We start from the raw sequence: 12047 nt of genomic DNA, 5'->3' as shown, positions 1-12047 counted from the left end.
AACGTACACATCTGTGAAGGCACCATTAATGCTGAAAGGCACATACAGGTTTTGTAGAAACATATGCTGTCATCCAAGCAATGAAATGGTCAAATTTTCAAGGAATTACAATTTTCTTTACCGTAATTCTTTGTTTGGAGGACAAAGGGTCTTTTTGGATCCTGAGGTGATAGCCGACATCCAGAGCCCCGGCAGCCCCCCCGTCCTAAATTTTTTGGGTGGAGGCAGGACTCGTGCGTTGGTCCTGGATGATAAATCACTCCCATCGTTCCCTGGATCGGCAATCAATCCTAGAATCCTACTTCTGACTCCAACTAATATTTGGTATATATGTAACATAAATTTTCCTACTCAGCTACTTTTGCTGCGTTGACAAGGGACACGAGGCTTTTGAACTTTGCGGTGATAACAATCCAAACGGTCCTTTTCCGCTTTGGCCCAGAGAACACAATGTCCATGAGTTCCAACCAAAATCAATTTGAAATGTTAATTCATCAGACCACAGCACACTTTTCCACTTGGCGTCAGTCCATCTCAGATGAGCTTGAGTCCAGAAAAGCTGGCAGCATTTGTGGGTTTTGTTGATATATGGCTTTCACTTTGCATGATAGTAATAACTTGCATTTGTAGATGTGGCAACGAACTATGTTAACTGACAATGGTTCTCTGAAGTGTTCTTGAGCCCACGTGTCAATATCCTTTTCACAACGATGCCGGTTTTTAATGCAGTGTCACCTGAGCAATCGACGATCGGCATTCAACGTTGGCTTTCTGCCTTGCTACGTCCAGAAATCTCTCCAGATTTTCTGAATCTTTTGATATTATGGGCCGAGATGATCCACCCATCCATCCATTTTCTGAGCCGCTTCTCTTCACTAGGGTCGCGGGCGCCAATCGCAGGTCACATACAAACAAACAACCATTCGCACTCACATTCACACCTACGGGCAATTTAGAGTTGTCAATTAACCTACCATGCATGTTTTTGGGATGTGGGAGGAAACCGGAGTGCCCGGAGAAAACCCACGCAGGCACGGGGAGAACATACAAACTCCACACAGGCTGAGGACCGGGGATTGAACCCCGGTCCTCAGAACTGTGTGGCAGACGCTCTAACCAGTCGTCCACCGTGCCGCCTGGGCCCAGATGATAAAATCCCTAAATTCCTTGCAATTGTCCGTTGAGTGACCTTGGTATTAAACTGTTGGCTATTTACGCACGCAGTTGTTCACAAAGTGGTGAAACTCGTCCCATCCTCGCTTGTGAACAACTGAGCCTTTCAGGGATGCTCTTTTGATATCCAATTATGACACACATCTGTTTCCAATTAACCTGCTCACCTGTGGAATGTTCCAAACAGGTGGTTTTTATTTTTAGCATTCCCCAACTTTCCCAGTCTTTTGTTGCCCCTGTCCCATCTTTTTTGGAATGTGTTGCAAGCATCAAATTCAAAATGAGAGAATAGCTGCAAAAAAAAACAATGTTCATCAGTTTGAACATTAAATACCTTGTTTTTTTATCCATCCATCCATCCATCCATTTTCTGAGCCGCTTCTCCTCACCAGGGTCGCAGGCTTGCTGGAGCCTATCCCAGTTATCATCGGGCAGGAGGCAGGGTACACCCTGAACTGGTTGCCAGCCAATTGCAGAGCACATACAAACAAACAAACAAACATTCGCACTCAAATTCACACCTACTGGCAATTTAGAGTCTCCAATTAATGCATGTTTTTGGGATGTGGGAGGAAACCGGGGTGCCCGCAGAAAACCCATGCAGGCACGGGGAGAACATGCAAACTCCACCCAGGCGGGGCCGGGGATTGAACCCGGGTCCTCAGAACTGTGAGGCTGACGCTCTAACCAGTTGCCAACCGTGCCGCCGTCTTTTTATCCATCCATCCATTTTCTGTACCGCTTTATCCTCACAAGGGTCGCGGGCGTGCTGGAGCCTATCCCAGCTATCGTCGGGCGAGAGGCGGGGTAAAGCCTGAACTGGTCGCCAGCCAATCGCAGCTTGTCTTTTTAGTGTATTATATTTAATATAAATTGAAAAGGATTTGCAAATCATTGTATGCTTTTTTCCATTTACGTTTTACACAACATCCCAACTTCATTGGAATTGGGCTTTGGAAAAAGCCATGTAAAAAGCTAGAAAACAGTACGAGTACTGCTCACGCTGCGTGTATATCGGTAAATACCTTATTATTATTTTGCTATCAAAAGCCATTCCAGAATGTTGGAATGGCTTTTTTCTCTTTTATAGAATGAGACCATTCAGGTGTGAGAGGTGTCACTAAAGCCAAAAATATTAGTGTAGCGCACATGCTCCCCGCAACCTGAGGTGACACAGTGACTCCCCAGGCCGTGATAAACTGCATTCTTCGAAGCCGGACTGCTGTGACACAGTCGCTAAGAGGACACCTGGCATACTTCAAATGGACCCTAAAGTAATTAGCAGGTCCCCTCGAAATCTTTGTTTACAGTCATCAAAGAGTCCTTTTCTTCGTTTGAATTGGCGACAGCCAAAAGGGACGAGTCGACAAATGTGCACACAAGGTGACACCCACTGTCGTTGAGAGAAACTGCAAAGCCGAATCGTGAACTCGCATTTTATGTTTAACCGAAGGAAAATTTGTTTTGATATTTTACAAACTCTGCCGAATTATTCCAAGTGTATGCCTTGATGTCTGTGTCAGTGTGTCAACTTTACAAGCGCAGCTGCGAGATTTTGAGAACTATTTTTCTTGACTTGACTCCAAGCAGCATGAAATGTGATTTGAACCATAAGCAGTTGATTTTCCAAGACTAAATTTTAAACAGTCTATATTCTTGACCTGTGAGTAAAGAGTACAAAGTTGGGGGTATTTTATGGGTCAAAATTGTAGACTAGATTCAAGCTGATGGGTGTGATCTTGTCTGGTCCTCGGTCGTCTTCGACACGCCCCCGGGGTATTTAACTCTTGACTCCCGCCTTCTTGCTTCGATTGTGTTTTTTCTCTCTTCGTGTCCTGGCTGGCTAACCTCGTCAGCCACAAGCTGGCCTCGGCCACCCCTCCCCCATCATCCTTCTTTGTTCTGGCACGCGGCACGGTAACTGCGGGCCTTGGGGATGGAGACCCGGCTCCCGTGCCTCCGTGGATCGCCGTTGCTAAGCCTCCAAAACAGTTGCTGCTGAGGTACCAGATACGCTCCCAGGCAAACGTGACTTTTCTGAACTTGCGAGCGGATCCCGGACCCAAGACAGGGAGAGAGGAGGGTCATATTCTCCCAACGAGGCGTGACGAAAAACAATTTTTCGTCTTCCCACCTCTTTTGTTTCATTTTTCTGCATCCTTTTTCTCATTCGACCAAACCTGTCTCCGTGCTTCCCGAGACGACTGAGACAGACCCCCACCAGCTGATCTACTTTTGTGAGTAACACACCAGTGTTTGCCAGATTGTACAATATTAGTGCCTAATAATTTGGGGGAAATTACTAGCTCCACACAAAATCCTAACTTTGTCCTCTCTCCCGTCCGGACTGGGCGTTTAACGCTCGCATTTTCAACTTTAGTCCAACACACCGTGCTCTATTTCCCTTTTCTTACGCCTATTTTTCTTCTTTTTATCATTATTACTGTTATTTTCGTTCTTTAGTTTGACCCCTTTGTGTGTTTCCCTCTTGATCCATTGTAGATGTCATTAAATATTCGCTAAAATTCCATTCTTGGTCGTGTTTTGTGTGGGTTGAGTTGAACAATTAACCTCTGTTGTCTCTGACTCAAAATTTCATAAAATATAGCAACCTTCAAATTATAAGATTGATAAAAAGGTTTTGTCACTTTCCCTAAAATTTCTCCATATAAAAAGATACATGCTGACCTTTAGGGGACAAATTAGTTGGATTTTAACGTTAAAGCATACATCGGACTAACCCGGAAGTGAACACAGGCTTTTACCTTCATTCGTATATTTTTTCAAATTAATAACATTTTTATAACCCCCATATACGCTACATTAGCGTTAGAGTCACTGTTCTGCTGATTTTTCTTTTCACAAAGAGCTAGTGTTCTCTGCTTTTTGGATGAAAGAAGAAAGTCTGACTCTGTGCAAATATAATAATAGAACACTATTCTGTGAGTTTTGAAAAATCAGTCAAAATGCTCAAACTGCTGACAAAATCGGGTTGGCTGCTCTGAAATCAGCTGGCCGTAAATGAGTTGAGCTAACATACATTATTAATATTGAACTGGGTAAGAAATTTTGGGGCGCATGTATGAAACAACGGGTAAATAAATTCAGGCTACAGCAGTTTAAAGATGTTTATATATTGATGGAAGGAAGCAAAACATTTTAAGGTCCCATATTTTGGCTGTTAGACCTCCACAGTGTGACTCTCTAACATGGAATAAGTTTAAAAGTGTCAATTTCATTTCAAACAACACCTTGGTTTTGTCATACGAGTGTCCAGAAAATGCCCCTCTGACAGATACTTCTGTTTCACCCCGTTTTGTATCTGCTTTGTCCATATTTGGCTTAGACCGCTCCCTTTCCTCTGATTGGTTGCCTCTGTGTAGACGACCCACTCGTGAGAGCACGTTTATGTTGACAGCGCTGACTCGGGAGGAGAGTGGGAGGCGGAGAGCTTCGCTAGTGACGTAGATAAGCTCGAGAAATTTGAATGACCTGATTATTGGCCTCTTGGCAGAAAAACGTCAGGAAGTCAGGAATGCGTGGACAATTTGTATTCATATTTCACACGTTTACTGAGGCCCCATAGAGACAATATTACATCCCAAATACGAGAAAAAATGGTTTGGCAAAATACGCGACCTTTAAAAAAAATGTGGCAAACAATCTTGTCGGAGACAGTATTTTGCTGAAGATAGCCTAATTTTTTTTATTTTATTTTTTTAATTTTTTTTATTTTTTTGTTTAGGGCATAACAGGTCAGTACAGGATATAGTGTGTGCCCAGGCTCATGAACGGGTTCAGTTGACTGGAATGTGTGCTTTTTAGAAGCAAAGGTTTGGTCAGGAAATGTTTGTCAACCGCACCTGTGGACATGAAGTTATCATATCATTGTTTTTGTCAATGTCTTTGTCTCCTAAGTGTTCTGTAAATTGACTGTCTGTTGTACTAGAGCGGCTCCAACTACCGGAGACAAATTCCTTGTGTGTTTTGGACATACTTGGCAAATAAAGATGATTCTGATTCTGATCATGCAATCAAGGAAAAGATGTCAGACTTCAGGCTAATGCCGAGGGAATACTTTACTCTGATGCTTTCTCATCCAGGATTCTCTGCTAGCTTGTGTTGCTTTCTTTTTGCTAGCTCTCACTGGTACTGGTTTGAAATTATTAATAGACACTATCTAATACAACTGATATTTAAATTTACTGTGCCTGTCTGCATGCATAGAAGTGAGATGTTTTTTATTTATTTATTTACCAGATGATTTTCTGATTTTTCGACAGAAGGAACCTGAACTATTTTTCGAGTGCCTATACTGCAGCGGTGAGTGCTGTGGACCCAGATGCGGGACATGGGGAGTTGGTCATCAAGGTTCCTTCTGAACTCTGGAAACAAGGAGATGGTGAGACAATCACGACTAAACCATTGGTTATGACGAAATCTCATCTTTTTGGAACCTTAGTGAAGCCGAGAAATTGGAATAAGTTAACGTTCTGTATCATCAGATATTTTCTCACGACCGTATTTCCGTAATTAGATTTTATGTGGCAATTCTCACAGAGCTCATTCCCAAAGTCTTCCACATAAAATACATGAATGACAAATACAAATCAAAACAATTAAATCTTCCTGGAATGCCTGCCTAAAACAAATGTTTTGAATTATCCATCCATCCACCCACACTGGATAAATTTGTCAATGTGATCCGATCATCTGAAACTACGGTGTGTGTGTGTGTGTGTGTGTGTGTGTGTATATATATATATATATATATATATATATATATATATATAGTAACACAGCATTTTTTATCTTTCTTATAGAAAGTATGTGGCCATTTAATTAATTACCTCAAAAAAGGTAATTGCAGTCAGGTTTTAGCACAACTGGAGTCTCAAAATCATGAGTTTGGAGGTGTGGAGTTCAGCTGCTTAAAACCCCTCAAACGTTTCGAATTCATTCTGTACAAGAATAGGCTTACCGGTATGTGAGCCATGTTTTGCCCAAAAAAAGCTTTCAGAGGTTCTACTATCGGGAATTGTTCACTTACAGAAAGCTGGCAAGGGTTACAGTTATTTGAAAGACCCTAGAAATTCACTTGTCTACAGTTAGCCAAACGACTTACTAATGGAGACACTTTTGGACTGTTGCTACTCTACTCAGAAGTGGGCACCCTATAAAAATAACAGTAAGAGCACAACAAAGACTCATCAGTGAGGTTAAAAAAAAAAATCCTCCAAATGACAGCCAAAGATTAAAAAAAAAAAACATTAGAACTGGCTAACATTTATGATCATGAGTGTACAATACGTAAAACATTCAAGAGCTGACAAATGTGAGAGAACGTCCGTATTTTGTGACACAAATCACTGAATGTTGACTCTTTTCAGTCGTAACACTGATTGTTCTGGATATTGAGAGCTGTCGGACAAGTTCGCAAAAGTACAGTGGGGTAAAAACGTATTTAGTAAGCCACCAATTGTGCAAGTTCTCCCACTTAAAAAGATGAGGGAGGCCTGTGATTTTCATCATAGGTATACCTCACCTATGAGAGACAAAATGAGAAAAAAAAATTCAGTAAGTCACTGTGATTTTTAAAGAATTTATTAGCAAATTATGGTGGAAAATAAGTATTTGGTCAATAACAAAAGTTAATCTCAATACTCTGTTATATACCCTTTGTTGGCGTTTTCTGTAAGTCTTCACAAGGTTTTCACACACTGTTGCTGGTATTTTGGCCCTCCATGCAGATCTTCTCGAGAGCAGTGATATTTTGGGGCTTTTCACACAGCGACTTTCAACTCCCTCCAATGATTTTCTATGGGGTTGAGATCTGGAGACTGGGTCGATCACTCCAGGACCTTGAAATGCTTCTTACGAAGCCACTCCTTCATTTCCCGGGCGGTGTGTTTGGGATCATTGTCATGTTGAAAGACCCAGCGACGTTTCATCTTCGATGCCTTTGATGGAAGGAGGTTTTTCCTCAAAACCTCACGATACATTGCCCCATTCATTCTTTCCTTTACACAGATCATCTCGTCCTGGTCCCTTTGCAGAAAAACACCCCAAAAGCATGATGTTTCCACCCCTATGCTTCACAGTAGGTATGGTGTTCTTTGGATGCAAATCACTATTCTTTCTCCTCCAAACACGACAAGTTGAGTTTTTACCCAAAAGTTCTATTTTGGTTTCATCTGTCCTTATGACATTCTCCCAATCCTCTTCTGGATCATCCAAATGCTCTCAACCAAACTTCAGACTTTCCTGGACATGTACTGGCTTAAGCAGGTCGACATGAATGGCACTGCAGGATTTGAGTCCCTGACGGCGTAGTGTGTTACTGATTGTAGCCTTTGTTACTTTGGTCCCAGCTCTCTGCAGGTCATTCACTAGGTCCACCCCCATGTGGTTCAGGGACTTTTGCTCACCGTTCTTGTGATCATTTTGACCCCACGGGGTGAGATCTTGCGTGGAACCCCAGATCGAGGGAGATTATTAGTGGTCTTGTATGTCTTCCATTTTCTAATAATTGCTCCCACAGTTGATTTCTTCAGACCAAGCTGCTTACCTATTGCAGATTTAGTCTTCCCAGCCTGGTGCATGTCTACAGTTTTGTTTCTGGTGTCCTTTGACAGCTCTTTGGTTTTGGCCATAGTGGAGTTTGGAGTGTGACAGTTTGAGGTTGTGGACAGGTGTCTTTTATACTGATGAGTTCAAACAGGTGCCATTAATACAGGTAACGAGTGAAGGACAGAGGAGCCTCTTAAAGAAGTAGTTACAGGTCTGTGAGAGCCAGAAATCTTCCTTGTTTGTAGGTGACCAAATACTTATTTTATTGAGGAATTTACCAGTTCATTAAAAATCAAACATGATTTTTATGGATTTGTTTTTTACTAATTTTGTCTCACATAAGTGAGGTGTACCTATGATGAAAATTACTGGCCTCTCTCATCTTTTTAAGTGGGAGAACTTGCACAATTGGTGGCTGACTAAATACTTTTTCCCCCACTGTATGACTGCTGTGAATGTGGAAAAATGGTCAAAAAAGGGCCAGTTTTGTATTTTCAAAAAATCATAGCTCACTTCCTGTGCATTTAGGAGATGGCTTCTGCTTACTTTTTTGTACATCTCAGGGTGCTATACATCTTCTTTTCCTTGCGGCTTGTCCCTTTAGGGTTCGCCACAGCGCATCATCCTTTTCCATGTAAGCCTATCTCCTGCATCCTCCTCTCGAACACCAAGTGCCCTCATGTCTTCCCTCACGACATCCATCAACCTTCTCTTTGGTCTTCCTCTAGCTCTCTTGCCTGGCAGCTCCATCCTCATCATCCTTCGACCAATATACTCACTATTTCTCCTCTGAACGTGTCCAAACCATCGAAGTCTGCTCTCTCTAACTTTTTCTCCAAAACATCAAACCTTGGCTGTCCCTCTGATGAGCTCATTTCTAATTCTATCCAACCTGGTCACTCCGAGAGCGAACCTAAACATCTTTAATTCCGCCACCTCCAGCTCTGCTTCCTGTTGTCTCTTCAGTGACATGGTCTCTAATCCGTACATCATGGCTGGCCTCACCACTGTTTTATAAACTTTGCCCTTCATCCTAGCAGAGACTCTTCTGTCACATAACACACCTGAAACCTTCCTCCACCCGTTGCAACCTGCTTTGACCTGTTTCTTCACTTCCTGACCACACTCACCATTGCTCTGGACTGTTGACCCCAAGTATTTCAAGTCCTTCACCCTTGCTATCTCTTCTCCCTGTAGCCTCACTCTCCCCCCTCCACTCCTCTCATTCATGCATTCTGTCTTACTTCGGCTAATATTAATTCCTCTGCTTTCCAGTGCATGCCTCCATCTTTCTAACTGTTCCTCTACCTGCTCCCTGCTTTCACTGCAGATCACAATGTCATCTGCAAACATCACGGGCATTCCAGTCTAACCTCATCTGTCAGCCTATCCATCACCACTGCAAACAGAAAGGGGCTCAGGGCTGATCCCTGATGCAGTCCCACCTCCACCTTAAATTCGTCTGTCACACCTACAGCACACCTCACTGCTGTTCTGGTGCCCTCATACATGTCCTGGATTATTCTAACATACTTCTCTGCCACTCCAGACTTCCGCATGAGAGAGGAACTTCCGCAGTTCCTCTCTGGGTGGTCATAAGCTTTCTCTAGCTCTACAAAGACACAATGGAGCTCCTTCTGACCTCCCCCTTACTTTTCCATCAATATCCTCAAGGCAAATAATGCATCTGTGGTACTCTTTCTAGGCATGAAACCATACTGTTGCTCACAAATACTCACTTCTGTCCTGAGTCTCGCCTCCACTACTCTTTCCCATAACTTCATTGTGTAGCTCATCAACTGTATTCCTCTATAGTTCCCACAGCTCTGCACATCACCCTTGTTCTTAAAAATGGGCACCAGCACACTTTTCCTTCATTCCTCAGGCATCTTCTCACACGATAGAATTCTATTGAACAACCTGGTCAAAAACTCCAAAGCCACCTCTCCTAGATGCTTCCATACACCACAGGAATTTCATCAGGACTAACTGCCTTTCCATTTTTCATCCTCTTTAATGCCTTTCTAACTTCCCCCATAATCATAGCCACTTCCTGTGCCACCACCCTTGCCTCTTCTACTCTCCCTTCTCTCTCCTTTTCCTCATTCATCAACTCCTTGAAGTATTCTTTCCATCTAGCAAGCACACTACTGGCACCAGTCAACATATTTCCCTCTCTATCCTTAATCACCTTAACCTGCTGCACATCCTTCCCATCTCTATCCCTCTGTCTGACAAAACTGTGTAGACCATTTTCTCCTTCTTTACTGTCCAACCTGCCATATATGTCATCATATGCCTCTTGTTTGGCCTTTGCCACCTCTACCTTTGCCCTGTGTCGCATCTACGTATATACACATACATACGTATATACACATACATACGTAGATACGTATATACACATACATACGTATATACGTGTATATACACATACATACGTATATACGTGCATATCAGAATCAGAATCATCTTTATTTGCCAAGTATGTCCAAAACACACAAGGACTTTGTCTCCGGTAGTTGGAGCCGCTCAAGTACAACAGACAGTCAATTTACAGAACACTTTGGGGACATAAAGACATTGACAAAAAACAATTGTGCAAAAAGATGCAGAGTCCTCCAGCACTTAGAGCAGTTCGAATGACTAATATTGCAATAGTCCGGTGCAATGACCATTGTGCAAAGGGCGCTGAGACTTCAAGGAGTGTATGCGGTATAAAGTGACGAGTAGTGCGATAATCTGGGACAATGTTGGTTGTGCAAATGTTACAGATACTCCTCAATCAGTGTGCAAATGAAGCAGATGCTACACTGGCATGAGTGGCCAGTCTATGCAAATAGTGCAGCGTGCTACAGTGAGTGCACGAGTAATACATAATTGGCCCCACAGAAATGTGACAACGAACTCAAGTAAAAAAATGTCCAGCTTGTTGTGATGGAATTATAGGTTAGGTGTTTAAGAAGTTGATCGCAAGAGGGAAGAAGCTGTTGGAATATCTACTAGTTCTAGTTTGCATTGATCGGTAGCGCCTACCTGAGGGAAGGAGCTGGAAGAGCTGGTGACCGGGGTGCGGAGGGTCCGAGAGGATTTTGCACGCCCTTGTCTTAGTTCTGGCAGTGTGCAAGTCCTCAAGTGTGGGTAGGGGGGTACCGGACAATCCTTTCAGCAGTTTTGATTGTCCGTTGCAGTCGGAGTTTGTCCTTTTTTGTAGCAGCACCAAACCAGACTGTGATGGAAGAACACAGGACTGATTCGATGACCGCTGTGTAGAACTGTCTCAGCAGCTCCGATGGCAGGCTGTGCTTTCTCAGAAGCCGCAGGAAGTCCATCCTCTGCTGGGCCTTTTTGAGGACGGAGTTGATGTTGGTCACCCACTTCAGGTCCTGAGAGATTGTAATTCCCAGGAATTTGAAAGGACTCGACGGTTGACACAAGGCAGCTGGACAACGTGAGGGGCAGCTGTGGCGATGGATGCCTCCTGAAGTCCACGATCATCTCTACAGTCTTGAGCGTGTTCAGCTCCAGGTTGTGTCGGCCGCACCACAGCTCCAGCCGCTCCGCTTTCCTGTCGATATGCAGACTCGTCACCGTCCTTGATGAGGCCGATGACAGTGGTGTCATCTGCAAACCTCAGGAGTTTGACAGTCGGGTTCGCTGAGGTGCAGTCGTTCGTGTAGAGAGAGAAGAGCAGCGGAGAGAGGACACAACCTTGGCGCGCCCCAGTGCTGATGCTGCGTGTGGATGAGGTGGCCTCCCCCAGCCTGACCTGCTGTGTCCTGCCCGTCAGAAAGCTGTAAATCCACTGGCAGATGGCAGGTGAGACGCTGAGCTGGAGAAGCTTGGATGAAAAGAGTTCAGGGATGATGGTGTTGATCGCTGAGCTGAAGTCCACGAACAGGATCCTCGCGTAGGTCCCTGCACTGTCGAGGTGTTCTAGGATGAAGTGCTGTCCCATGTTGACTGCATCATCTGCAGACCTGTTCGCTTGGTAGGCAAACTGCAGGGGGTCCAGCAGGGGACCTGTGACACTCTTGAGGTGGTCCAGCACGAGACGTTCAAAGGACTTCATGACCACAGATGTCAAAGCGACAGGCCTGTAGTCATTCAGACCAGAGATTGCAGGTTTCTTGGGGACTGGAATGATGGTGGAGCGTTTGAAACCGGATGGAACTTCGCACATTTCCAGAGATCTATTACAGAGATCGTATATACGTATGTATGCGTATGTACGTATGTATGCGTATATACGCGTATATACGTATGTATGCGTATATACGCGTATATACGTATGTATGCGTATATAC

At 43.8% G+C, this 12047-nt stretch overlaps 1 protein-coding gene across 5 annotated transcripts in view; it reads left to right on the top strand.

Moving 5' to 3' along the window:
* taf2 (TAF2 RNA polymerase II, TATA box binding protein (TBP)-associated factor) overlaps nt 1-12047 on the top strand; it is a 184384-nt gene that overhangs the window by 44296 nt on the left and 128041 nt on the right. For all 5 annotated transcript variants that reach the window (XM_061673613.1, XM_061673614.1, XM_061673616.1 and 2 more), the window contains one exon: nt 5457-5575. In XM_061673613.1, coding sequence (XP_061529597.1) covers nt 5457-5575 — 119 coding nt within the window. The remainder of the gene's footprint in view (nt 1-5456; nt 5576-12047) is intronic.

Source organism: Phycodurus eques, chromosome 4 (assembly GCF_024500275.1).
Source record: "Phycodurus eques isolate BA_2022a chromosome 4, UOR_Pequ_1.1, whole genome shotgun sequence".
Classification (NCBI taxonomy): domain Eukaryota; kingdom Metazoa; phylum Chordata; class Actinopteri; order Syngnathiformes; family Syngnathidae; genus Phycodurus; species Phycodurus eques.
The sequence above is the reverse complement of the archived record's forward strand: the minus strand, read 5'-3'. Positions and strand labels throughout refer to the sequence as shown.